Source organism: Chanodichthys erythropterus, chromosome 6, assembly GCF_024489055.1.
Source record: "Chanodichthys erythropterus isolate Z2021 chromosome 6, ASM2448905v1, whole genome shotgun sequence".
Taxonomy (NCBI): Eukaryota; Metazoa; Chordata; class Actinopteri; order Cypriniformes; family Xenocyprididae; genus Chanodichthys; species Chanodichthys erythropterus.
In genome coordinates, this window is record NC_090226.1 from 29,283,694 (window position 1) to 29,311,499 (window position 27,806).

The window sequence follows — 27,806 nt, forward strand, 5'->3', positions numbered from 1 at the left end:
TAGTGGTGTTTACCGGGACCAGAACCAGGTTAGTCTGTCCTAGAACAGCTCTGCTGTCCTCCAGCAGCTGTTTTAAGTGCCTGTAGACCATCACAATAGATTGTGGAATTGGCAGTTTTTCCTCTTGTGTCCTTGGGCCTGTTCTGTGCTTGCTTAAACTCTTTAAAAAGAGACCCTGTGGACTTCAGTGTCCTGAGCCACCTGCCCATGAGTCATGAACAGTCTATGGAAAAGAAGGATGATATAATCTGGACTGTAAACTGGGTTATAAACTAGTGAAATAGTCAAATTACCTCTCTGCTGTCTGCTGTCCTGGAGCAGAGTCACTCCGCTCTGCTATATTTTTGGTTATGGTTATTTAGGTAAACTATTTGTATGTAAACCATTTTCTGTGGGGGCAGGGGATTTGTTACATTGAATTGGAATGTGTTATGAAAGGAAGAACTCTTATTGTAAAAGGCCTCTGGGTAAGGAGGTCAAGGGGAGGCCATTTTGAGGGAACTTGTAGGTCATGTGTTGGCATGCTTGGAAGACAGGCCAACAAAGGTGCTGGGAAATGGTAGGCTCTCACCTGTGTGAGTGCAATGGACTAAATTTGATCTGGCACACTGACTGAAGGATTACCTGAAGGTTTTTGAGGCCTGTTATCAGTGAGTTATCACGCTTTCTCCTTCTCGGATCATTTAAGGATTATTTTTTCCTTTTCAGTGGCATTGTATTAGGAATCCAGAAATCCCTGGGAAGTTAATGTGGGTGAGACTGTTGTTGTTTTTCTCTCTCTCACACCTTTTTTTCTTTTTTTTGCTGGGATTATGTTTTTTGGACTGCTTTTTTGTTTTGGACTCTGATTGCTGGTATTTGGTTCTATTGGACTTTATAGGTCTCGTTCAAGGCACCTTTTGACTCATGGACTCATTATTTGATTCATTTTATTCTTTGAGTTATGAGGGTTGTATGTGGTTTGAATGATGTTTGTTAATACATGCATTGATCAATGAGAGTCTTATGCTTTGTTCATGCTAAATTGAGAATGTTAAGGTGTACAAACTAATACTAACCTAAAAGTACCCCCATGGTAACAATGAGACTCAAAGAAAGAAAAGTTTAATTTGTTACACTAGGACTTGCAGTGTCATCCTCCTCTTCCTCACTGACCTCCGCATCAGGGGATTTGGGTCCAGTGTCACCCACCTGACTGGTCACCTGGGCCTCCACAACAGCTACTGGAGGGTCAGAGTCACCAGCCCTAAGGTCAGCTGCATGGCAAGTGAATTCTGGCATCAAAGCACAACCAAGGACCCGTTAGCTCATGTAGTTTAGATGAGACATTAAACAGACATCAAATGTCCTGATGCTTGAGACCCCCACCACAGACCCACGTAGAAGGCGATGGTCTCGTGACCTTGCGCAACATTCTCTAAAAGTTCTCAAAAGGTGTCGAAAATTCCAAACCTTTACAGAGTAATCGGGACGTTCCTAAATTGTCCTCTTTTGGTAATGAAAGTGCTGCAGTTCAAGGTTCCTTATATGACTTTAGGGGGACGTTCCATTTTGGTTATTTTATGGTCAAAAAAGAAAGTTACAAAGAGGATATTTGGGACATTAACAGAACGTTCCCACATGATCCTCTGTTGGTCATTTAATAACTATCACAGATCCCTTGTTCCCCAGACTCCATTTCCCAGGATCTTGTTCTCCACACCTGCACTCACTTCCCTCGTCATCTCCCCATCATCACTCATCATCTGCACCTGGACTTCCTCATCATCACTCCCTTTATATTGGACTCCCCTCACTCCTTGTCTGTTCTTAATGTAGCTTTAAGTTGAACTAAGGTTGCGTTATGTGTGTATGTAGTGAATCTCATGCGTTTATATTAAAGAAATCCATTACTGTGGATCTCTGTTTGTGACTCATCTCTCAAGCATACTGCAACAGAAGAACAGACCTAAACCGCTGGACTTCCACAATGAAAAGGATGGGTATTTTCCTGATTCCTGTACCCCCGAAGCCTCTCAAGGCGGATGAAAGACTTTGCCTTTTGCGGCAGAGTGGCAGGCCGTTGGAGAGGTATGTGGAGGAGTTTTTGGAGGTCTCTTATTTGGTGAGCTGGACTGATGCATGCCTTAATGCTGTGTTTCTGATGGGACTGGACAAGGACGTAATTTGTTATAACGAACCAGCCTGTAACTTCTCCTTAGTCAATTCTCTAAATATAATTCTCCTTTTAAATGGTTCTAATTTTGAAGCGGATAAAATTCAAAAGAACCAGAGTCCTTGTCCAGCCCCATCAGCAGCTTATCGGGCATTACCAGCTCACCTCACCCCAGAACCCTGCACCTACCGCTTCAACGGTCCTGCCTACTCCTGGCCGCTAGCCTCCGCCAAGCCCTCCGCTACAGCCTCCGCCGCCGAGCCCGACGCTCCAGCAGCCGAGCCTGCCGCTCCAGTCTCCACAGAGCCAGCTCCAGTGCTTGTGGGGATTTTACTCATCTATGAGGCAATGGATCGGACCCCTTTTCACGCCGCCGAGCCCTCTGCTCCAGCCGCCGCTGCTGAACCCTCTGCTCCAGTCTCAGCCGCCGACGAGCCAGCATCTCCAGTCTCAGCCGCCGACGAGCCCGCATCTCCAGTCTCAGCCGCCGACGAGCCCGCATCTCCAGTCTCAGCCGCCGACGAGCCCGCATCTCCAGTCTCAATCCGACGAGCCCGCATCTCCAGTCTCAGCCGCCGCTGTAATATTCTACAGTTAATGAGTTCACTGCTTTATATATTGATATATTAAATAAGTGGATGTATGCCTTTAAGAACATATGAAGTTAGAGTGTTATGCACACGTGAAAAATGTGGTTTTAACCTACAAGTTAGGTCTTTCATTATTTTATTGGTTCAAGAGAGTTAAGTCCCGTCTGCGCCTATGTGTTAGGTATTTTGAGTGGATGTTTGTGGGGGTTGAGTGACAAGGCGGGAAAGCGAGATATGCAAGCTATGAGAGACTATTAAGATATGAGAGCTATTAAGCGGTAATAGAGTGGTGAATGATTTACAAGTTTAAAAATCTTAAACTGCAGTATTGATCGTGTGTGAAACACGAGTCCTGTTTATTTGTGTTTATTGTGAGTTCGCTGTGAGTGTTTATACGACAGTCCTGTGTCGTCAGCGTACGGACTGTTTCCTTAATATCCCGTACAGTTTGTTATTCATCTGAACCGGACTATTAAATTAGCGGAACATTTGAACAAAACCGTTTGGCGATAGTAAGCATTGTAGTTTTCGGGACAACGAGGGAGACATTGAGGACCAGATAGCGCCCCAAATACCCGCAATATTTGGGGTTCCTCTGGCTGCGTGGGAGGAGCGTTTTATCGGCTGGCGAGGGAGAGCGAGACCGAGGAGCTGCGGGAGGCCTACTACAGGATTCCAAGATCGCTGTTTTATTCGCACCTGAAAATTGAGGTAACCTTGTTGATTTGTTTATGCTCAGGAGAGTGAAGCGGCCATTTTCAGTTTCCCGGCCACCACGAACCCGAGCTACGATCCAGGCCTGCAACGGTGTGTGTGTGGGCCCACAGTGTTTAATCGTCATTTACGTTGTTATCCAGCGCGCTTAACAACTGTATATTCAAAGTGATGGTTTGAAACTCGGTGTGAGTCTGTGTACATTTAATTCCACATAAGTTAATCGGTTTCAATTGACTGTCTTTTGATACAGTTTGTATACAGAGACCACTTTCATAAGTCTGTTTACCTTGTTAATTTGGTCAGATTTAAAGGTACAATATGTAAAATTTTTGAAGTAAAATATCCCAAAACCACTAGGCTACTGTTATATTTTGTCCAGCTGATTACAAACAATATCTCTAATGTTTTCAACTACTTGTAAATCATGAGAAAATTCCCATTCTAAACAGTGACACGGGGCAGTGCAGTCGCCTGTCAATGACGTCAGTTACCCGTGTTACCGCCTTTACTGACGTAGAAACCACATGACAACAGTGCCGTGGACAAATGCGAAAGTAGTGTCTAGCGTCCAGCAAACCACTAGCTTGCTTCAAGCAGTTCCTTATTTACTTCTTGCACGTTTTATGGTGGATTGTGTTACTTCTTTATGGAACATAATTACTGTTTACCATCTGCCACTGGTTCTGTCGACAAGGACAGCTCCCGTAAACTCATGACCGGAAAAGCGGAAGCGGCGCCGGCGACTGTGTCATAATAAAAGTCCCGCTGCTCGTGAGGCGTGTGTTGATCAATCGCTCCAGCTCCTCGTTCAGCTCCCGCAACACTCGGTCCTGCTCTGCTTCATACTACAGTAACGTTAATAATCGCATCCACAAACATGAGTTCTTCCAGACTCCAATCCCTATTCTTTTGCACCGTCCGTTGAGATGGAGACCACATGTCCCAAGTTTCCGCTCTAAAACTTGGCGTCATCAAACTACGCCTTTGTTTTGAATAGGCTTCTAGCGACCTCTAGCGGAAAAAAATATCACAAATTGTACCTTTAAAGTCTGTTTGATTGTGTGAAAACATCACATCACTCAAATTCTATTTTTGACTTTCTATTTCTGTTCTTATTAAATTCTTTATCTTTTGTTATCCATCTAAGAGTTTGTGCTTGACTATTATAGTATATGTATAATACATTAAATATATTACATTTGAGTATAGTTCATAATTATAAATAGCTTTCTAAACGAGAAGTAATTAATTTGTGACACCAGAGGGGCCTAACTTCAACATCTGTAGGCCCATAGTTAATGAATCTGGTGCGCTGCTCTATTTAATTAACAGAAAGACAGGTAGGAGGCGCTACATGAACTATATCACACTCGTAGCCGTGGGATATGGCTGTATATCAGCACGCTGTGATTCGTCTGTAGGCACTCGGCCCCCGGCCTCGTGCCTACGGACGAATCACAGCGTGCTGATATACAGCCATATCCCACGGCTACGAGTGTGATATTGCGTTTATACAACAGTTCGACGGCACAAGTGTGTAAATAAATAAGAACAACAACGGAGTGTCTTTAAAACCCTCTTTTGTGCAGCACTACTTCCTTCCGCCACGGATTCAAATCTCCGGTTGTCAGTTGGACCAAGCCTCCGTTGCTAATTCTAAAACGTCACTTCAGAAGTAGTAAGGAAGGAACGTTGAGTCGCTTCATTGAAACACATTGAATTTTGTACAGTATTATAGAGAGATAGAGAGAGTAGGCTATTACCTGTGTCTGGTATATTGCATTACATTCATTCTTCAAGTCGATGTCCATAATTTTATATCCTTTATACAAGTCCGTTTGAATGTCCGCTGAGGAAAGCGACCTTTGTCTTTTTTACAGCTTTGGGAATTTTCCATAACACCACAGCGCTAAAACTTCCTTTTGCAAAAGTTCCTTTCAATTTAAAAGTCTCTTGTGCTTCACTGACTCATTCTCCTGTAAAGTGTTGCCGCCATCTAATGGCGTATTAATGTAATGTTCACTCAATCCATATAACTTAATGGACATATTTATATAAAATAATATTTAATGTACTACAAATTGCACAATAGTACAGTTCAGTCAAACATAAAGCACTAGTTATTAAAAAAATAAAAAATAGGTCATCATTTACGCTTGTATGTGGGTTTTACAAATATTTAACGAATGAAAAGGATTTTAAAGAGCTTGTGACAACCTCCTAACTCCATTGGATCCTCAAACTGTCAATCAAGCCTCATTAATCCGCCTCACCTCCTGAATGACGTGCGCACAGAGTTTGGACATCTCTGTGCAATGCAAAGGTAAATAAAGATCTGTTGTTTGAAAAAAAATTGTAAAGCGTTTTCTTTACTCAAAAAACATATGTTTATAAAGTTTAATGTTTTACGTATTTAAAGAGCGGAGAAGAGTCTGATATGTCCCGTTTAGTTGTAGCCAATATGCTATATAAGGATGTAACGTAACATTTATTATTATCAAATTTAATATAGCACAATTCGAATTGCTCTGGAACAAATAATAGATTAATAAGACAAGACTGCCCGTTCTATGTACTCAAATTGAATTATGTCTCATGTTTAACCACTATAAGAGCCAGCGGCAAATCCCCGAGGCACTGGCCGAGATGAAGCTGTTATCGGCGGTTACAGAAGCACTGAACGGCCGCTGACGCACTCCAGATCGCATCTCCGAAAACGTCAAAACAAATTGTAAAATAGGCGCTGTTATTAAATATGAGTCACATATTTCAGGTCTAAACAAATTCTCGCCTAAAAAACTATTAAAACTACAGTTTGCGGTACAAGAAGTAGCATTTGTAAAAATTACGGTTGATTTGATCAACCGCCATGACGGTCACTTCAAGCGGAGTGATACAAACGGTGAAAAGGCAGTAGGAGTGCTGTTATCACTGAAATAACGCATGGCTATCAGCCAATCAGATTCGAGAACCAGACAGAACTGTTGTATAAATATATACATACACCAATTAAAACAATCAAAGACCTCCCTGTACATTCGGTTTCCACTGTGCAACAGAGAGGCCTGAGGATGGGCAATACCACCGGCCCTTCAGCTGAGTGTGGCCAGTTGTCTTATTTTTTTGACAGCCAACAGTGCTTGCAGATATAGTACAGTGTTTCCCACAGGATTTTGTGAGACTGTGGTGGGTGGACATCGGTTCCTCTAGGGGGGTCTGGGGGCATGCCCCCCCGGAGGAAAATTTTGTACATTTTAAATTTAAATGCATAAATCTGGTGTATTCTGAGAGCAAAATTACATGACTAGATCAATAAAGAAATTTGTTCTCTTGTAAACAATTTTGTGCTCTAAAAGTAATTTATTTATTGGTGATGGTAGGGCACAGTAGTCATGTACACAACATATAGTAGGCTAAATGATAGTTCTTAAGTGATCAAACATGTAGAGTACACATTTAAACCATTAAAAATATGTAGTAAAAGAGGTTACCTTTGTTGAATTAATTTATTAGTGGGAGCCTGTATCTTTGATTTGTTAACCAATCCAGAATGCACTAAACACACCATCTCATTATAGAGAAAAATAACAAATGAATAAAAATATATTCATAAGCTGACCAATAAATAAATAAGTAAACTAGGCGAGTATATAATTCAGCAGCAAAAAATATTCTAGCCTAAAAACTTTGCACAGTAATTTTATAAATCCAAATGTTAATAAAAAGTTTAAAATTACTAGTATTCTGAAATGAAAAAACGATTTATATTAGATTTATATGTAAATAATTAAATGTATTTATATTAATGTAACATTAAAAGGCGCTTATTTTAAATGTATTGTGCAGCTTTTTAATGGGGCAACAAGCTATAGATACGACAGAACAAAATAGGCTATTAATAATCTTTCAGTGTGCAAAACCATGATAATATGAAACGCTTCAAAACAGCAGCAAAAAACCGCTAATGCACACATCCCGGGTGCAGAATGATGCGCTTGAAGCAATATCGAGTCAGAGCGCGCAGTCCCAGCTAAAAAAAAGGAGTTGTCAGAACGTTTTGTTAACATTCTCTTTAAGTTATGAAAACGTTATTTTGGAATGTTTTCTAAACGTTCAAAACGTCCAGTTTTTTAAATGTATCAAGAATGTTTTTTTCTTGGTTTATGTTAACGTTAGAGGAACATTCCATTCTATCATTTTGGAAATGTTATGAAAACGTTATTTCGGAATGTTTTCTAAACGTTCAAAACGTCCAGTTTTTTTAATGTATCAAGAATGTTTTTTCATGGTTTATGTTAATGTTAGATGAACATTCCATTCTATCATTTTGGAAATGTTATAAAAACGTTATTTTGTAATATTTTTGGAACGTTCAAATGAACTGTTTTTAAGAAAGTTTTTTCTTGGTTTATGTGAACGATAAAGGAACATTCCATTCTATCATTTTGGAAATGTTATGAAAACGTTATTTTCTGAACGTTCACAACACCCTGCCCCGCTAGAAATGTTACGTTCCCAGAACATTCTCAAAACATCCCCACTGGTGTTAAGGACGTTGTCTAATAATGTTCCCAGAACGTTCAGAAACGGTCACGATGTGGAGCTCTTTTAAGGTTTGGGGGACGTTATTTGGCGGACATTCACAGAACATTTAGGGAACCATATTTTATTTTTTAAGGCAACATCCCTGCTGCCCTCGTCAAAAATGTATTAATAAGAGTATCTGCTCAAACAAACAAAACATTTCTTAAATGTTTTACAAAAAACAACAGCACATGCATGAGCTAATGTAACTGCTATATCACTGCATCAATAACTACACAGTTACTGTCTTTAAATAAAGCGACATGCAGCAGAGCATCAGTGTCTCTGGATCATCACTGACTGAAGCTCAGGATCTACTCTCCAGCACAATGGTGACACACAAAACTCAGATAACAGAAACAACATTAAACACTAACAGATCTCTCTAGATCCCTGCATCTTCACATTACAAACCACTCTGACTTTGTTTCTTTCATACAAATCTTCTTTATGAGGTGTTGATGTTTTATCAAATTTATAAATGTCACCGTTATGGAGGTAAGCGCTTGTTTTAGTTGGGCTCCTGACCCTTTACATTTTAATTATTTTTCTCCAATTGTTGCAATTGTGTTTTAAAGCATGCATTGCAAAATAAATTGTGAGAAAAATCTAATCATATGGATTTGATTGTTCATTGTTATTATTCTCATCATACAGTGGCCTTATTCTCTGGTCTCTCAATATTGTATTTTCTTTCGTGTTATTATAGTCCAATGATAGTGTATAAAATCCTGCCATGCTTTGATATTTTGAAAGCTTTAATTATTGTGCAGAAATTATAAAAAAAGTATCATACAGATTCACACAGACATCAAGATTCTGCGTATGATCCTCAACAATGGTGACAAAATTTTCAGATAAACAGATTAACTCTGAACATCACAAAACAAGCTACTAAAGTCACAAAAAAGATTTTGTTTAGTGTCACCATCGTTGAGGATCATACGCTGATTCATGATGTCTGTGTTGAAGGTTGAATAAAAAGCCCACCTCAAAACTCTTGTCTGTAAGAATTAAATATAATAAACATTAATAAAACTAACAGTTAATACATTCACAGCTTGAGGATTTAGTGATGATGACTATATCATCAGCGATAAACAACTCAATTCATCTGATCGGAAGTTCTCTTGCATTTATTGCTATCACTATCATGTCTTGATAACACAGTTAAAGCAGCCAGAGAAAATCTAATGTTATGTGTCAAGAATCAAGAGCCCATCTAAAGCAAACGCTCACCTCTATAACGGTGACTTCAATCTTTATTATTTTCTATAAAACACACACGCAGAAGGCAATGTTCTCGTGACCTTGTTCAACTTTGCTTAAAAGTTCTCTAAAAGTGACAAAAATTCTGACATTTTACAGAACATTTGTGACATAAACGTCCTCTTTTGGTAATGAAAGTGCTGCAGTTCAAGGTTCCTTATATGACTTTAGGGGGACGTTCCAATTTGGGTCATTTTATGGTCACATAAGAACGTTCAAAACATTGAACTTCAAAAACATTTAGCAAATATTAATTACATCATAAAGACGTTACGGCTACAGCAATGTTGTTCTCACAACGTTTTCTCTATATAATGAGAACATTCATTAAGTACAGATGTAAGGACGCTTTTTATAAACATTGTACTCAGAACGTATTATGATAACATTCTGAAAACATTTAGCAAATAATAATAACATTAAAAGCATGTTCTCAGAATGTTATCCTAAGAACGTTTTCGCTCAACATTACGAGAACATCAGTCAAGTACAAATAACGTGATAAAGACGTTTCAAGAACGTTGTTATGAGAACGTTTTTACTCAACATTATGAGAACATCAGTCAAGTACAAATAACGTGATAAAGACGTTTCAAGAACGTTGTTATGAGAACGTTTTTACTCAACATTATGAGAACATCAGTCAAGTACAAATAACGTGATAAAGACGTTTCAAGAACGTTGTTATGAGAACGTTTTTACTCAACATTATGACAACATCAGTCAAGTACAAATAACGTGATAAAGACGTTTCAAGAACGTTGTTATGAGAACGTTTTTGATCAACATTATGAGAACATCAGTCAAGTACAAATAATGTGATAAAGACGTTTCAAGAACATTGTTATGAGAACGTTTACCCTCAACATTAGGAGAACATCAGTCAAGTACAAATAACATGATAAAGACGTTACAAGAACGTTGTTATGAGAACGTTTTTGATCAACATTAGGAGAACATCAGTCAAGTACAAATAACATGGTAAGAACGTTCCAACAATGTTGTTCTAAGAATGTTTCCTCTCAACGTTATGAGAACGTATTTTAACTATGACAACATTAAAAGAATGTTCTTGAAACATTATTTTAGAAATGTTTTTTTCTAACATTTTCAAAACTTTAACATAACGTTAGTGAAAGTTATGGAAACGTTCCCTGTTAGCTGGGGTTGTGCTGCGCATTGAAAAGTTCACGGTACAAAGAGAATCCCTGTGTACATCTTACTGAATCTAACAGTTTATTAATCATAGGTTTCATTCAAATCGTTTTAAATTCCAGTTATTGTGCGTGTGACACGAATTCATAGTCCTTGTGTTGTGCGATCCAACATCCTGTAGCCAGTATGATGACATCGTTCAGAAACAGCAATAAACTCCAGTAAGATAAAGTCATTTTATGCAAATCCACAGCTCTTTATCTACATATCAAGTATTATAATGGGAATGTATCATATTGGAGAGTTTTACCGTGCTGACTGTCGTTACCGAACGCGACGCGCTGTTTGAGTGCTGAATGATTGACAGCTGTAGCGGAGAGAAGACGAGTTTCTGACCGTGAACTTATCGATGTATATTTCTTCTGTCCCTCACATGAAGCAATGGAATGGCTTCAGATGACTTTGAATATAGTGCACGAAAACTTAATTGGTGCTAGTCTACTTATTTTGCTATATGTCTCCCACTTTTGCCATATAAAAGAGCGCAATTATCAGACGGTAATTTATATATCGCAACAAACATAATTTCCGTTTCATTCTGAGACTGTGGCGGGACAAATTAGAATGTGGCGGGCCGCCACAGTCTAGTCAATGTATGGGAAACACTGTAGTAGTATATATCCTTTGCTAGGCGTTTCCTTGATGGTTCTCCTCTTGACGCCCGTTCCTCATCCTCTTTGGCAGCTTTCTGCCTTCTCCAGGTGCGCTGCCTAGGCTGAGTAAGGTGACAAGTTTGTGGTGGCATGTTATCAGGTGGCTGGAACTCGAGAGGAGCCTGGAACTGAGGAGGCGCCTGGAACCGGGGAGGAGCCTGGAACTGAGGAGGCTCCTGGAACTGGGGAGGAGGCTGGAACTGGGGAGGCGGCTGGAACTGGGTAGACTGAGGCACTAGGCTTGTTCGACTTGATGCAGCGCCGCAAAGACCGATCGGCAGCTGACTTGAAGCAGTGCATGCTGGTAAGCCAGCGTTGACATCATGTGACACTGACGTATGGCTTTAAAGTACCGCAAGAGCCATTCGAGATCAGCCGTCTGAGGCTGCCAGCGCAGTTTCTAAAGAGGAGTTGCATGAGCTCTGATGACGACACAGCTGTTCCACGATTGGCCGGATTCACCGCATGACAACGATCACGTGTGTTATGTGTTTATTGTCACGTCTTTAGTTCCAGTAATGCTCAAAAATCTGTGCTTTTATAACCGTTAAAGCTCTTTTCATGTAGTCGCGATGTTGTATTGTCATGTTTATCAAAATAAAACTGATAAAAAACGTAGACCCCGCTACATTGGCATTTAAATAATATATGCTTATGTTGAACTTTATTCTTGTAAAAACAGACGCTGTAAGCAGTAAGTATTGAATGAAAATGTCTCTGAAACATCAGTCAAATATTGCATTTATTTCACTTTAGCTGTGAAAAAGTATGCAAACGCAGCGCGAGCGTTACTACGGGAAGCAGAAAGTGTCCGACTTCACGTCTCTGTTTTCAGCTTCTCCCTGACTGCATGCGGATACTCTCGCCGATCGGTTGCATCCCGGCCGCAGCCGATGTTGAACACACCTATTGTTAGACTCTGTGGGTAGCTGGGAAAGGGTGGGTAGGACCCAAGATCGGAGAATGCAAAATGTGGTGCTGGTGGATATACAGGAAATGCTGAGTAAGATAAGGGAGGAGGGGTGGGCAGTGGGCACCTGTTGGAGATGCGTTTGCGAATGAAGGCCTCTCCCTCCTTATTTTCTGGCTCCTCGAATTCCATGGCCTCATGCCCATGCTGTGCAGGAGCAGCTGGAAGTTCACGCACTTCAGGAAGTGGCTCCTTTGCCAAATATAATTGGTTTGGCAGTGCAGTACCCTGCAGTAGCATGTCTCTGTCCACGCGTTTCTGTCTTAGTAGCCTGCAGGGGAAATATTAAGCAATTTATTTAAATTGGTTTAACATTTTTGCCATAAATAATTGGTATGTGCTACAGAAATTATTATAATTTGAGACAAATATCACAGTATGTGTCTATTCCTAGTAAGTGCTTTTATTACAACACTCAATAAAACACATTTTGCACTGTGATGCACTTGTGTTGCAAAATGGTAAAAGCACCAAAAATTAAGCACCACTAAAACACAGTTGGCACTCTTTACACAATGACTCAAAATTGTTCACGCTTGTTTCTAATGATGTGAAACCAATTGTAATAAATACAGGCCAGTTCAGAGTGCTGAATTATTATACCAACAATAGATGGAAATAATAATAATAATAATAATAACTGATGATAACTGAACTCTCTTTGTATTACTGACCATCATGTACCTGTTATCACAATCTGTATTGTAATAAAGTATAATAGAAATAAATTACTTGACTACACTCAGGCTGGACCCAACATAAAGACGTGATGCTGAAGCAGAATGAATCTCTCACTGACTTAGGTTTAGCTGTTACAGTTTTTTTCTTCTTTTTTGTGTACTGTAACATGCTTTTCTTTTAGTGCTTTCTTGACCTTTAAGGATTTTGCATTTAGACTACTGTTTTTTTACAGCATGCAAGTGCTGAATATACAGTCATTCAATACAATATAACAGTGTTTCTCAACCAGGGGTCTGTGGACCCCTTGGCGTAATGCCAGGTGGTCCTTATAAAATGTCAGAATATGAATATTTGTACATAGACATAATATTCAATATAATACTGTACATTCAGTATACCTTAGTTGTGATTTCAATAATTTAATGTAATTGCATATTTGTTTTTTTGTTTTTTATTATTTGTTCTGAATTTGTGTTTAATGCTTTGGGAAAATGAGTTTCAAGATGGTTTCAAGAAATGTGTTTTAGAAATTCAGAAAAACTGTAATGACTTGCCTGGTTGAATAAACTAAAACTAAAGCCGGGTTACAAACTAGTGAAGATCCAAATAGTCAAATTACCTCTCTGCTGCCTGCTTTCCTGGAGCTTCCTCCGCTTCCTCTATGCTCTCCATGGTACTGGCAAAGTCTTCTTCTTCACCCTCTGGCTATATTTTGATGGCACCTTGTCCATGGCATGCAGAGCCATGTACAGCTGCACTATGTTGGCCTCCTCTTGTGATGACAAGGCAGTGATGGTCTGGTTTAGACCAACCAGGTAGGTTGCCAGGGCATCAACTGCCTCCCAGCCCAAGGCACCTCTAGAATCACACTGAGAAAAAAAAGCCAACCACAGTCCAATAAATATAAACAATGTCATAGTAAATATTTTACATTGTACATGCATATATTTTATCTTTACAAATGGTTGGCAAGTGTTTTGCACTTCACCAGATACAATTTTTATTAAAAAAGTAAAAGATAGTACAGGATAGCAACATTACCTGGCCGGATGTGCTAGGAATTGCAGTGTCATCCAATCAACTGGTCGCCTCTATTGGACTGGGCCAACAAGTACTCCACTGCAATGCACTCATCTGCAATAATTTTTAACACATTGTTAATGGAGAGAGGACACACACAGGAGAGAGAGAGAGAGAAATACTCCAATGCTCAGTATTTCCCTGAGAGATATCTTACCAGTGGGTTTTCCTGGAGGGGTGAATTCTGGCATTAAAGCACAACCAAGGACACGTTGGCTCATGTTGTTAAGATGAGACATTAAGCGCACATCAAATGTCCTGATGGTTGAGGCCCCCACCACAGACACAGCTTCTTTTGCCCGGCTCATGTTCCACCTCGAGGCCCCCTCCAACATGTACATTTGTGTGTGCATGGCATTGCATCTCCATCCTGTGAATGAAAATGCACAGATTCAACCAGCAATTATTTCAAACTTAGGACTTACAAAATTAACGACACAGATAAAGAACAGTAACATAGAATAATAAGCTAGTAGTAAATTCCATTAAAAAAATAAGCCAAATCCATGTAGAGCCCAGGGTTCTACATCAATAATGTTAAAACAAAAGCAATCTTTACAACTTAAAATCTACAGAACATTATGCAATTTAACATTCAGAATTTACCAGGAATGAAGGCACACTGGTGGTGGTGAAAACTCTCCAGAGAGGATGACCCCCTGCCACACCTAAGCACATTTAGGACTCTGCCACCCTTCTGGAGTGTCCCCATCTTTGTATAGAGGTCTACATGTGGAGGGTCCTGGATGCACTCGAGGTGTTTTTGCTGCATCTCCCAAACATGGTGCATGCTGTCAGGGTTAACCAGGCGAAGCCCTGTAGTGTTGGTTAGCTGACACTGATTCCAGCAGTCCTGAAATCATGGCCCGGATCTCCTCAGCCCCGCGCGTCCGCCGCCTACAGTGCTTCGCCAGTTCACCTGGGCTGATGCTGGTCATGAGCTGTACCTCAGTGGGAGCCTGTCCACCATGGCTGTTTTTCCACTCCCCTCTTTTGGCCGCCTTTAGTTCCTTAACATCCTCCTGATCCCACTCAAAGATACATGAGGAAAGTTTAGAACAAAAGGTACCATAGAGAGGGTGGTGCTCAGTAGTAAGGCCATAGTTGAATCTTCTCATAAAATGGAAGATATCTAGCCTTACAATACACTTCCATGGCCGAAAAAGATTTAGCACCGCAGGTACACCTGTGAATAGGGAAATAATAATCAAAAAGCATGCATGCGATTTCATGTCAACATACTTTTCAGTCATTATAATTAATTACAATTACATTACATTGATTAACATCACCAGTAGGAAAAGGTGATTTTTTTTACACCACTATTAACTTTTGTAAAATGTATTGCAATGCACATTTGTGACCCTGGACAACAAAACCAGTCATAAGTTGCACAGGAATATTTGTAGCAATAGCCAACAATATTTTACATATGTCAAAATTGTTTATTTTTCTTTTCTTCAAAAAATCATTAGGATATTAAGTAAAGACCATGTTCCATGAAGATATTTTGTACATTTTCTACCATAAATATATATATATAAAAAATATTTTTGTGAGTGGATAGCTTCATTTAGACAACTTTGAAGGAGATTTTCTCAATATTTAGATTTTTTGCACCCTCAGATTCCAGATTTTCAAATAGTATTATCTCAGCTAGATATTGCCCTGTCCTAACTAACCATACATCGATGGAAAGATTATTTAGTCAGAAAAAGCTTGCCTTTCAGATGATGTCTACATCTTAATAAAAAAAAAAAAGACCATTAAGACTTGGTTTCGTGGTCCAGGGTCACATTTGATAAAGAAGTAATCTGAAAATCCCACCTGACTGACTGCAGTCAATCAACATAGATGACCTCTGGCTCGCCAGCATTCTGGTAGCGTCTGACGATGCCCTGGCACAGCTCCTCCAGCCCCGCACCTTCAGCTGTTGTCAGAACACTGTTCAGAATCTGGCCGAGCTCATTGCCAATGTTGGTCATCCATGCAGCCGTGTCCCCAATGCCACCAGCCAGCTTTTTGGTGATCTGAAAAGCAAGCATAAACAAATATAAATACATTCTAACAGGCTTAATTATACACTTTTTTTTCTTTTTGTTATGGTCCATTACAATATATATAACACATATAACACAAATGCACAAATGTTCAATATTATGATGAAATTATGGATGACTGAAAATAAAACTTCATGTATTGTACCTTCTTAGTGGAATCCATCTTCATGATTCGGCCATAGGTGGAGGTAATCACCCCTTCATCTCGTCCACATGGCTGAGGATGTCGTTGGAGTGGACAGTCTCAAACCATTGGGCGAGTGGAAGTGGCCTGAAGGGTGCAGGTGCAGAAAAGGAAGGTGCCGTTGCAGACTGTACCAGGGCAACCTTTCTCGAATAATTCTCACAGTCAGAGAGGTACTGGATGGTCCTTCGTGCCCACTCCTCACTGTGGACTTCCTCTACTGCTGACTGGAGGTAGGAGGAACTGATGCCACTGGTCCTTGGCCTGAGGAAGGTCACACATTTCCTGTCCAGTGCTAGCTGAGTGGTCAGCACTGCTGGAAACAGTGACCTGTGTGCCACATCTAGTTGTAAAAGGATGTCCTGGCTCCATGGGCATACTGGCAACCTGCATACACTGCAGCGTGGATAGTCTCCACCCACCAGGTAGTAGCGGCTATCCATGTCGATCACCTCCCTGACCTTCGGGTAGATCCCAGAATGGTGCATCTTACGGCCGCACTGTGAACATTTAAGAGGAATGCCCCACATCCTCATTGGTTGGACTCGATGTGCTGGAGGAGTCCAACAGCACCCTGGACCCTGGCCCCACAGGTGTCACACCTCTCTTCAGCGTGGTAGTGAGAGAGGTGCTCGGAGAACTTCTCTGCCTCAGCAACCACACCACACAGAGAACACTTCACTCCCTGTTCTCCCTGTGATGTCCCTGCCTCCTCTGAGCTGCCGCCTGCCACTGCATTAGGCCCAACCTTATCTGTTGACTGGGAGAAAACAAACAAAAGAAGGCCATACTATTCATGTTAAATAATTTCACCAATTATTCTGCAAAACTGTGTACTCTGATAATAGATATGGGGATGGTCCATAAAATAGTTTATTATATGATACAGGGACTTATCATGCCTTTGATATATTATATCAAATACCTACCTTATGGAACCCACAAGTGCACACTATATGCCTGCCAAACAGGTCCACCTTATTCCCCTTTTGCAGGGGACAGGCATCAATGCGCTCCAGGGCCTCCTTCCATTTTCTGCTTCCAGGCCTTTTGCCTGTACTGAACTGGAAGGTGCCCTGGGCATACCTATGGCAGACATCATTCCAGTAGGCAAAGGATTTGCCTGTTTTGGTCATATCTGAAAAATATTGTGGAACAAATCAATGTAGTTGAGCATTTCTTGACAGTGACATGGTGGCATATTTTGACAACATTAAGTTTACACTTGCAAACAAAATAGCTAGCTAGCAGCGTATGTGTATTCAAAACAACTTTTACAACAACAGGCTGCAGCATTTAATTTCATTAATTTACTTTTGGCTACCCCGGAAGATTTGGGGACCATAACAATATTATTCTACAGATCAACAATGCAGACTATGGTTGAAATATATATCATAGTCTTTTTAGTTCATGCTGTTAACTTAACCCTCTATGGCATAGTGTTGCCTCTTGCCCTCAGGCGAAACCCCCCTTTTTTGGACCTCACACCCACATTATTAAAAAAATATACATATAATATCACTTGACATGTCTGTTCAAAACATGTTTAAAATATAATATCTTTTTATAAAAATATATGCATGTGCATCAATATGTAAAGAAAAATGTTTGATTATTAAAATAATTATTTTGTTTTTATTTATGTACTAAAACTGTTTTTTTTTTTTGCCTCATGGCAACACTGTGCAGTTAGCACTTTTGTTCCAATAGAAAATTCTGTGCATTTTCCAACAAAAAAAAATTAATTACTATAGTAATTTATAGTAAATACTACAGTGTTTTTGAACCATACTATAGTTTATTATAATTTTAGTATCCTGTATACATTATAATATAATATCCCTATAGTGTATCCTATAGTGAACTGATAAACTGTAATGATAACACGTTAGGTTAATTTGTTAAGATTAGTTAACTACATTAGTTAACATGAACTAATAATGAACTGCACTTATGCAGCATTTATTAATCTTTGTTAATTTTATTTCCAACACTTACTAATATATTATTAAAATCTTGTTAACAGTTAATGCACTGTAAACTAACATGTACAATGAACTGTAATTTCATTAACATCAACAAAGATTAGTGAATACAGTAACAAATGTAATGATCATGGTTATTTCATGTTAGTTAATACAATGACTAATGTTTAATTAATGAACCTTATTGTAAAGTGTTACCACTGTAATAAATACTGTAGTATAGTTTTTACTACAATAAACTGTAGTGTATTTGTAGTAAAATTATAATATACCCTGTTATAGAAAACTTAGTACAGTATTGGGTAATGTATTTTTTTATATTACTATAGTTATTATATTACCAGAGCAACTGTAAAATTACCAAAAAAAAATAACCACAAAAAAATTAATTCAAATCATTTACTATAGTATGGTTCAAAAACACTAACGTTATAGTATTTACTATAAATTACTGTAGTATTTTTTTTTCTTTGGCACATTGTTGCCCTGAGGCAACAAACCAACATCTGGATCTGGTGTAGGGGGTCGACACATTTTATGATGGATATATTATCAAGGATCCCCAAGAAAATATAAAAAATATATATATTTTTCCCCCCCAAAATAAAATGTCGTACCATAGAGGTTTAACTAGCGTTCATTAGCAATAACTGTCACACATCAATGTTAAGTTAACTTGTTAACATAAGTGTACTAAACCGAATAATCTTTATTCCAAACAATGAATTAATGTTTGAACAAATATGTTAACAAAAATTTGTAATTTGATAACGCTTACCTTGAATCTCTTGATGGCAGACGATGTCGTAAACAGCGGGAATGCCATAGATAAAAATTAGCCAATCAGCGGCGAGATTGGCCTGCATGTCAACTCGATTGCTGATTGGCTCTTTTTCGGTAGGACTTGATTGGCTCCTTTGCCCCATCAGTTCGGAGTTTTCGGATGTGCGTTAGAACATGTTCGGATTTAGATAGGAGGTGGTTCGCACCTCATTCAGTCTTTGTTTGGAAGTTTTAGGACCTTTTTCGGAGGTATTCAGATGTTGTTAGGAAGTGTTTAGCTGTCCGATCGCTGGAAGTAACGGCCACTTCGTCACTTGACAGTCTGGCTGAAATTTGGCTGTGGTGTTTTTCTGCAGCTAACATATGACGACGTTAAAGTTGGCAGCAAGGTCCTTCGAGCGGCTATGCCAGGTGCACTAGGCTCTCCAAAACGCTAAAGCCATCAAACGACGAGGATGGGATTCGAACCCACGCGTGCAGAGCACAATGGATTAGCAGTCCATCGCCTTAACCACTCGGCCACCTCGTCACACCCTCAGCTGCCGGAAGTGGCATTGAGGTGCTTTTCAGCCACTCTCATTAACAGGACGGAGACAAAGTTCACCATAATGTGTTGTAAATGGTTGGGGAGATGCGAGAGGTAAGCCTCCGACTGACCTGCAAGGAGCATTGGGTTTTATGGGTTAGGAGACTCACAATTGTTTTGAAAGAGGGAGATGTGCTTATGTTTCTTTTGTGTCCTGCTTCTGCTTTGTTGGAAAGAACCTAGAGAGAACGCCAGACTCTAGAAAAAGGTAACAAAGCTGGCATTGGACCTCCCTCAGAATATGTTTGCAGTGTCCTTGCACTCTTCATTATCCTTCCCGACCTTGTAGGGGGCTCGTTGAATCGATCCCGATCTCAAACATGTTCTTGGAGATTGAGGGTTATGACTCCGCCCCTTTGCTGCCAGGATACCCATAATTCTCTCCCCCCAGATTTACGGAAATAGCACACTTTTTTCTTTGAGTGAAGAGAGTACAAGGAATAAACCTTTTTGTGCACATCGCTTGTCTGTTTCGTAGACACACCATTCATCCATCCGTGCCAAAATGCTGATTGGATGGCAGTTTAAAGCTTCTTACCACCCTGTCGTTCCACGTGCAGATAGGTGCACGGAAGACGTTGCGACTTTCGCCGCTATTCTTTCGCAGAGGCAATATCGTAGCCTATGAGGTTTATCCGAGGCGTGATCATTGCTGGTTGAAAACTTTACCCAATACCCCGCCGGGATGACTTGAAATACAGTCAGCCTTGGCAATTTTTGTCGGCCTCTTAGGAGGCTTAATAACTTGTTGAAAATAAGCGGTTGTGTTTTGGTTTCTTTCACGTGTTGTTTTTGCTAAGGTGGCAAAAGCTCACGTCTGGTGAAGGTCTGTCTCAGAGCGCACTTGGAGAGTCTTTGTGTTCTTTATGGTCATATGCAAGCACCAGCTTGCATGTTGTATTGATCTTGATCTCAACAATGTTTTCAGATATGAACACAGCTTTTCTGCAGCTATTATTAAAATGTGATTCAGTCAAAGAGCCCCATGACGTGTCGTAAACTGTGATTGGAGAAATTAAGCTTTTCAAAGTTTGGGATCAATTGAACAAATTGTTTTGCAAAATGATTCACTGTTTCCAAGCGTTTGAAACGCCACACGCTGGTGACATCTGCTGGTCAGAGCAGTGTAAATGCAACAAAAACTCAGGCCAAACATGCATAAAAAACCTTTTACAAACACATTGCAAATGTTTTATTGGAAGTAAAATCTATCAAATGCAATTAACTTATAATCTAATATTATTACATTTCAAGTGTCTGTGTAATATGTGTTCTTTTATCAATTTTCAGGTCTTGTTTTGTTTGTTCCATGGATGGCTCAGCTAAACAGGCCAATAAAATACTATTGGCTACTATTATTCTTTCTAATTATACCAATGTCTTATTAAAACTTCCACAAATATATAAAACTGATCAGAGATCATGTAAAAACCATAGGCACTTGTTCAGTGGTTCTCAGTGAATTTGCATGATTCATGGGTTCGCAGAGATGGTCCCCAGCGGTGAGCCATTAAAAATTCAAAACGTTTTGAAACAGTTATGTCGTAACAAAGACTCTTTTACTGAAACCATGTGACTTTGGCAGCTTGATGCACGCTCCGATCGACTGAATCAAAACAAAAGATTTGTAAAGGTTTCAATATTTCACGAAACAGTCTTTCGAAATCGCTCACCAATAGTCGTAAACAGTTGGAAAGATGCGAGCAGCATGGCTGCAGTCGACCTGTTCACTAGGCTCTCCTGGAGGCTAAAGACCTCTAGCGACGAGGATGGGATTCGAACCCACGCGTGCAGAGCAAAATGGATTAGTCCATCGCCTTAACCACTCAGCCACCTCGTCTCGCAATCTCCTGACGACATTAAAGTTGGCAGGTGCCAGGTGCACTAGGCTCTCCAAAACGCTAAAGCCATCACACGACGAGGATGGGATTCGAACCCACGCGTGCAGAGCACAATGGATTAGCAGTCCATCGCCTTAACCACTCGGCCACCTCGTCTCTCGATTGCCCAGCAGCTCGAAGCTGGGCTTTCTGCAGCTATCTTTAGTATGACGGCGTTAAAGTTGGCAGCAAGAAACTTCGAGCAGCTTTTTCCAGACGCACTGTGCTCTCTCGAGCACTAAAGCCATCAAACGACGAGGATGGGATTCGAACCCACGCGTGTACCCACAATGTATTAGCAGTCCATCGCCTTAACCACTCGGCCACCTCGTCTCGCAATCTCCTGATGACATTAAAGTTGGTAGGTGCCAGGTGCACTAGGCTCTCCAAGCACTAAAGCCATCAAACGACGAGGATGGGATTCAAACCAACGCATGCAGAGCACAATGGATTAGCAGTCCATCGCCTTAACCACTCAGCCACCTCGTCACTTCACAATCTGACTGAAATTTGGCTGTGGTGTTTTTCTGCAACTAACGTATGACGACGTTAAAGTTGGCAGCAAGGTCCTTCGAGCGGCTATGCCAGGTGCACTGGGCTCTCCGAAACACTAAAGCCATCGAACGACGAGGATGGGATTCGAACCCACGCGTGCAGAGCACAATGGATTAGCAGTCCATCGCCTTAACCACTCGGCCACCTCGTCACACCCTCAGCTGCCGGAAGTGGCATTGAGGTGCTTTTCAGCCACTCTCATTAACAGGACGGAGACAAAGTTCACCATAATGTGTTGTAAATGGTTGGGGAGATGCGAGAGGTAAGCCTCCGACTGACCTGCAAGGAGCATTGGGTTTTATGGGTTAGGAGACTCACAATTGTTTTGAAAGAGGGAGATGTGCTTATGTTTCTTTTGTGTCCTGCTTCTGCTTTGTTGGAAAGAACCTAGAGAGAACGCCAGACTCTAGAAAAAGGTAACAAAGCTGGCATTGGACCTCCCTCAGAATATGTTTGCAGTGTCCTTGCACTCTTCATTATCCTTCCCGACCTTGTAGGGGGCTCGTTGAATCGATCCCGATCTCAAACATGTTCTTGGAGATTGAGGGTTATGACTCCGCCCCTTTGCTGCCAGGATACCCATAATTCTCTCCCCCCAGATTTACGGAAATAGCACACTTTTTTCTTTGAGTGAAGAGAGTACAAGGAATAAACCTTTTTGTGCACATCGCTTGTCTGTTTCGTAGACACACCATTCATCCATCCGTGCCAAAATGCTGATTGGATGGCAGTTTAAAGCTTCTTACCACCCTGTCGTTCCACGTGCAGATAGGTGCACGGAAGACGTTGCGACTTTCGCCGCTATTCTTTCGCAGAGGCAATATCGTAGCCTATGAGGTTTATCCGAGGCGTGATCATTGCTGGTTGAAAACTTTACCCAATACCCCGCCGGGATGACTTGAAATACAGTCAGCCTTGGCAATTTTTGTCGGCCTCTTAGGAGGCTTAATAACTTGTTGAAAATAAGCGGTTGTGTTTTGGTTTCTTTCACGTGTTGTTTTTGCTAAGGTGGCAAAAGCTCACGTCTGGTGAAGGTCTGTCTCAGAGCGCACTTGGAGAGTCTTTGTGTTCTTTATGGTCATATGCAAGCACCAGCTTGCATGTTGTATTGATCTTGATCTCAACAATGTTTTCAGATATGAACACAGCTTTTCTGCAGCTATTATTAAAATGTGATTCAGTCAAAGAGCCCCATGACGTGTCGTAAACTGTGATTGGAGAAATTAAGCTTTTCAAAGTTTGGGATCAATTGAACAAATTGTTTTGCAAAATGATTCACTGTTTCCAAGCGTTTGAAACGCCACACGCTGGTGACATCTGCTGGTCAGAGCAGTGTAAATGCAACAAAAACTCAGGCCAAACATGCATAAAAAACCTTTTACAAACACATTGCAAATGTTTTATTGGAAGTAAAATCTATCAAATGCAATTAACTTATAATCTAATATTATTACATTTCAAGTGTCTGTGTAATATGTGTTCTTTTATCAATTTTCAGGTCTTGTTTTGTTTGTTCCATGGATGGCTCAGCTAAACAGGCCAATAAAATACTATTGGCTACTATTATTCTTTCTAATTATACCAATGTCTTATTAAAACTTCCACAAATATATAAAACTGATCAGAGATCATGTAAAAACCATAGGCACTTGTTCAGTGGTTCTCAGTGAATTTGCATGATTCATGGGTTCGCAGAGATGGTCCCCAGCGGTGAGCCATTAAAAATTCAAAACGTTTTGAAACAGTTATGTCGTAACAAAGACTCTTTTACTGAAACCATGTGACTTTGGCAGCTTGATGCACGCTCCGATCGACTGAATCAAAACAAAAGATTTGTAAAGGTTTCAATATTTCACGAAACAGTCTTTCGAAATCGCTCACCAATAGTCGTAAACAGTTGGAAAGATGCGAGCAGCATGGCTGCAGTCGACCTGTTCACTAGGCTCTCCTGGAGGCTAAAGACCTCTAGCGACGAGGATGGGATTCGAACCCACGCGTGCAGAGCAAAATGGATTAGTCCATCGCCTTAACCACTCAGCCACCTCGTCTCGCAATCTCCTGACGACATTAAAGTTGGCAGGTGCCAGGTGCACTAGGCTCTCCAAAACGCTAAAGCCATCACACGACGAGGATGGGATTCGAACCCACGCGTGCAGAGCACAATGGATTAGCAGTCCATCGCCTTAACCACTCGGCCACCTCGTCTCTCGATTGCCCAGCAGCTCGAAGCTGGGCTTTCTGCAGCTATCTTTAGTATGACGGCGTTAAAGTTGGCAGCAAGAAACTTCGAGCAGCTTTTTCCAGACGCACTGTGCTCTCTCGAGCACTAAAGCCATCAAACGACGAGGATGGGATTCGAACCCACGCGTGCAGAGCACAATGGATTAGCAGTCCATCGCCTTAACCACTCGGCCACCTCGTCTCTCGATCGCCTAGCAGCTCGAAGCTGGGCTTTCTGCAGCTATCTTTAATATGACGCCGTTAAAGTTGGCAGCAAGAAACTTCGAGCAGCTTTTTCCAGACGCACTGTGCTCTCTCGAGCACTAATGCCATCAAACAACGAGGAAGGGATTCGAACCCACGCGTGCAGAGCACAAGGGATTAGCAGTCCATCGCCTTAACCACTCGGCCACCTCGTCTCTCGACCGCCTAGCAGCTCGAAGCTGGGCTTTCTGCATCTATCTTTAGTATGACGGCGTTAAAGTTGGCAGCAAGAAACTTCGAGCAGCTTTTTCCAGACGCACTGTGCTCTCTCGAGCACTAAAGCCATCAAACGACGAGGATGGGATTCGAACCCACGCGTGCAGTGCAAAATGGATTAGTCCATCGCCTTAACCACTCAGCCACCTCGTCTCGCAATCTCCTGATGACATTAAAGTTGGTAGGTGCCAGGTGCACTAGGCTCTCCAAGCACTAAAGCCATCAAACGACGAGGATGGGATTCAAACCAACGCATGCAGAGCACAATGGATTAGCAGTCCATCGCCTTAACCACTCAGCCACCTCGTCACTTCACAATCTGACTGAAATTTGGCTGTGGTGTTTTTCTGCAACTAACGTATGACGACGTTAAAGTTGGCAGCAAGGTCCTTCGAGCGGCTATGCCAGGTGCACTGGGCTCTCCGAAACACTAAAGCCATCGAACGACGAGGATGGGATTCGAACCCACGCGTGCAGAGCACAATGGATTAGCAGTCCATCGCCTTAACCACTCGGCCACCTCGTCACACCCTCAGCTGCCGGAAGTGGCATTGAGGTGCTTTTCAGCCACTCTCATTAACAGGACGGAGACAAAGTTCACCATAATGTGTTGTAAATGGTTGGGGAGATGCGAGAGGTAAGCCTCCGACTGACCTGCAAGGAGCATTGGGTTTTATGGGTTAGGAGACTCACAATTGTTTTGAAAGAGGGAGATGTGCTTATGTTTCTTTTGTGTCCTGCTTCTGCTTTGTTGGAAAGAACCTAGAGAGAACGCCAGACTCTAGAAAAAGGTAACAAAGCTGGCATTGGACCTCCCTCAGAATATGTTTGCAGTGTCCTTGCACTCTTCATTATCCTTCCCGACCTTGTAGGGGGCTCGTTGAATCGATCCCGATCTCAAACATGTTCTTGGAGATTGAGGGTTATGACTCCGCCCCTTTGCTGCCAGGATACCCATAATTCTCTCCCCCCAGATTTACGGAAATAGCACACTTTTTTCTTTGAGTGAAGAGAGTACAAGGAATAAACCTTTTTGTGCACATCGCTTGTCTGTTTCGTAGACACACCATTCATCCATCCGTGCCAAAATGCTGATTGGATGGCAGTTTAAAGCTTCTTACCACCCTGTCGTTCCACGTGCAGATAGGTGCACGGAAGACGTTGCGACTTTCGCCGCTATTCTTTCGCAGAGGCAATATCGTAGCCTATGAGGTTTATCCGAGGCGTGATCATTGCTGGTTGAAAACTTTACCCAATACCCCGCCGGGATGACTTGAAATACAGTCAGCCTTGGCAATTTTTGTCGGCCTCTTAGGAGGCTTAATAACTTGTTGAAAATAAGCGGTTGTGTTTTGGTTTCTTTCACGTGTTGTTTTTGCTAAGGTGGCAAAAGCTCACGTCTGGTGAAGGTCTGTCTCAGAGCGCACTTGGAGAGTCTTTGTGTTCTTTATGGTCATATGCAAGCACCAGCTTGCATGTTGTATTGATCTTGATCTCAACAATGTTTTCAGATATGAACACAGCTTTTCTGCAGCTATTATTAAAATGTGATTCAGTCAAAGAGCCCCATGACGTGTCGTAAACTGTGATTGGAGAAATTAAGCTTTTCAAAGTTTGGGATCAATTGAACAAATTGTTTTGCAAAATGATTCACTGTTTCCAAGCGTTTGAAACGCCACACGCTGGTGACATCTGCTGGTCAGAGCAGTGTAAATGCAACAAAAACTCAGGCCAAACATGCATAAAAAACCTTTTACAAACACATTGCAAATGTTTTATTGGAAGTAAAATCTATCAAATGCAATTAACTTATAATCTAATATTATTACATTTCAAGTGTCTGTGTAATATGTGTTCTTTTATCAATTTTCAGGTCTTGTTTTGTTTGTTCCATGGATGGCTCAGCTAAACAGGCCAATAAAATACTATTGGCTACTATTATTCTTTCTAATTATACCAATGTCTTATTAAAACTTCCACAAATATATAAAACTGATCAGAGATCATGTAAAAACCATAGGCACTTGTTCAGTGGTTCTCAGTGAATTTGCATGATTCATGGGTTCGCAGAGATGGTCCCCAGCGGTGAGCCATTAAAAATTCAAAACGTTTTGAAACAGTTATGTCGTAACAAAGACTCTTTTACTGAAACCATGTGACTTTGGCAGCTTGATGCACGCTCCGATCGACTGAATCAAAACAAAAGATTTGTAAAGGTTTCAATATTTCACGAAACAGTCTTTCGAAATCGCTCACCAATAGTCGTAAACAGTTGGAAAGATGCGAGCAGCATGGCTGCAGTCGACCTGTTCACTAGGCTCTCCTGGAGGCTAAAGACCTCTAGCGACGAGGATGGGATTCGAACCCACGCGTGCAGAGCAAAATGGATTAGTCCATCGCCTTAACCACTCAGCCACCTCGTCTCGCAATCTCCTGACGACATTAAAGTTGGCAGGTGCCAGGTGCACTAGGCTCTCCAAAACGCTAAAGCCATCACACGACGAGGATGGGATTCGAACCCACGCGTGCAGAGCACAATGGATTAGCAGTCCATCGCCTTAACCACTCGGCCACCTCGTCTCTCGATTGCCCAGCAGCTCGAAGCTGGGCTTTCTGCAGCTATCTTTAGTATGACGGCGTTAAAGTTGGCAGCAAGAAACTTCGAGCAGCTTTTTCCAGACGCACTGTGCTCTCTCGAGCACTAAAGCCATCAAACGACGAGGATGGGATTCGAACCCACGCGTGCAGAGCACAATGGATTAGCAGTCCATCGCCTTAACCACTCGGCCACCTCGTCTCTCGATCGCCTAGCAGCTCGAAGCTGGGCTTTCTGCAGCTATCTTTAATATGACGCCGTTAAAGTTGGCAGCAAGAAACTTCGAGCAGCTTTTTCCAGACGCACTGTGCTCTCTCGAGCACTAATGCCATCAAACAACGAGGAAGGGATTCGAACCCACTCGTGCAGAGCACAAGGGATTAGCAGTCCATCGCCTTAACCACTCGGCCACCTCGTCTCTCGACCGCCTAGCAGCTCGAAGCTGGGCTTTCTGCATCTATCTTTAGTATGACGGCGTTAAAGTTGGCAGCAAGAAACTTCGAGCAGCTTTTTCCAGACGCACTGTGCTCTCTCGAGCACTAAAGCCATCAAACGACGAG

At 41.4% G+C, this 27,806-nt stretch overlaps 1 protein-coding gene and 16 non-coding genes across 17 annotated transcripts; 4 read left to right on the forward strand and 13 right to left on the reverse strand.

The window, feature by feature from the left end:
- Positions 1-1,978: 1,978 nt before the first annotated feature.
- On the forward strand, positions 1,979-11,409 carry LOC137021279 (uncharacterized). Its single transcript, XM_067387556.1, has 2 exons — positions 1,979-2,692; positions 11,284-11,409. Exons 1-2 carry the CDS (start codon positions 1,979-1,981, stop codon positions 11,407-11,409), a joined length of 840 nt encoding a protein of 279 aa, XP_067243657.1.
- Positions 11,410-19,376: 7,967 nt separating this feature from the next.
- Positions 19,377-19,458, reverse strand: trnas-gcu (transfer RNA serine (anticodon GCU)). The gene has a single exon. It is a non-coding gene; the product is annotated as a tRNA-Ser (tRNA).
- Positions 19,459-20,110: 652 nt separating this feature from the next.
- Positions 20,111-20,251, forward strand: LOC137021873 (U4 spliceosomal RNA). The gene has a single exon (XR_010895366.1). It is a non-coding gene; the product is annotated as a U4 spliceosomal RNA (small nuclear RNA).
- Positions 20,252-21,430: 1,179 nt separating this feature from the next.
- On the reverse strand, positions 21,431-21,512 carry trnas-gcu (transfer RNA serine (anticodon GCU)). The gene has a single exon. It is a non-coding gene; the product is annotated as a tRNA-Ser (tRNA).
- Positions 21,513-21,647: 135 nt separating this feature from the next.
- Positions 21,648-21,728, reverse strand: trnas-gcu (transfer RNA serine (anticodon GCU)). The gene has a single exon. It is a non-coding gene; the product is annotated as a tRNA-Ser (tRNA).
- Positions 21,729-21,802: 74 nt separating this feature from the next.
- trnas-gcu (transfer RNA serine (anticodon GCU)) lies at positions 21,803-21,884 on the reverse strand. Its single transcript has one exon. It is a non-coding gene; the product is annotated as a tRNA-Ser (tRNA).
- A 135-nt stretch (positions 21,885-22,019) lies between these two features.
- Positions 22,020-22,101, reverse strand: trnas-gcu (transfer RNA serine (anticodon GCU)). Its single transcript has one exon. It is a non-coding gene; the product is annotated as a tRNA-Ser (tRNA).
- Positions 22,102-22,753: 652 nt separating this feature from the next.
- On the forward strand, positions 22,754-22,894 carry LOC137021874 (U4 spliceosomal RNA). The gene has a single exon (XR_010895367.1). It is a non-coding gene; the product is annotated as a U4 spliceosomal RNA (small nuclear RNA).
- A 1,179-nt stretch (positions 22,895-24,073) lies between these two features.
- On the reverse strand, positions 24,074-24,155 carry trnas-gcu (transfer RNA serine (anticodon GCU)). Its single transcript has one exon. It is a non-coding gene; the product is annotated as a tRNA-Ser (tRNA).
- Positions 24,156-24,290: 135 nt separating this feature from the next.
- Positions 24,291-24,372, reverse strand: trnas-gcu (transfer RNA serine (anticodon GCU)). The gene has a single exon. It is a non-coding gene; the product is annotated as a tRNA-Ser (tRNA).
- A 135-nt stretch (positions 24,373-24,507) lies between these two features.
- Positions 24,508-24,589, reverse strand: trnas-gcu (transfer RNA serine (anticodon GCU)). Its single transcript has one exon. It is a non-coding gene; the product is annotated as a tRNA-Ser (tRNA).
- A 288-nt stretch (positions 24,590-24,877) lies between these two features.
- On the reverse strand, positions 24,878-24,959 carry trnas-gcu (transfer RNA serine (anticodon GCU)). The gene has a single exon. It is a non-coding gene; the product is annotated as a tRNA-Ser (tRNA).
- A 135-nt stretch (positions 24,960-25,094) lies between these two features.
- On the reverse strand, positions 25,095-25,176 carry trnas-gcu (transfer RNA serine (anticodon GCU)). Its single transcript has one exon. It is a non-coding gene; the product is annotated as a tRNA-Ser (tRNA).
- A 652-nt stretch (positions 25,177-25,828) lies between these two features.
- LOC137021875 (U4 spliceosomal RNA) lies at positions 25,829-25,969 on the forward strand. Its single transcript, XR_010895368.1, has one exon. It is a non-coding gene; the product is annotated as a U4 spliceosomal RNA (small nuclear RNA).
- A 1,179-nt stretch (positions 25,970-27,148) lies between these two features.
- On the reverse strand, positions 27,149-27,230 carry trnas-gcu (transfer RNA serine (anticodon GCU)). The gene has a single exon. It is a non-coding gene; the product is annotated as a tRNA-Ser (tRNA).
- Positions 27,231-27,365: 135 nt separating this feature from the next.
- Positions 27,366-27,447, reverse strand: trnas-gcu (transfer RNA serine (anticodon GCU)). The gene has a single exon. It is a non-coding gene; the product is annotated as a tRNA-Ser (tRNA).
- A 135-nt stretch (positions 27,448-27,582) lies between these two features.
- On the reverse strand, positions 27,583-27,664 carry trnas-gcu (transfer RNA serine (anticodon GCU)). The gene has a single exon. It is a non-coding gene; the product is annotated as a tRNA-Ser (tRNA).
- Positions 27,665-27,806: the final 142 nt, after the last annotated feature.

Bases quoted from the DNA above. Each gene is read 5' to 3' on its own strand.
- LOC137021279 (XM_067387556.1), top strand. From the start codon at position 1,979: ATGGGTATTTTCCTGATTCCTGTACCCCCGAAGCCTCTCAAGGCGGAT. The intron at 2,693-11,283 runs GTCTCAATCCGA...GCATGTTATCAG, and splicing joins CCGACGAGCCCGCATCTCCA to GTGGCTGGAACTCGAGAGGA.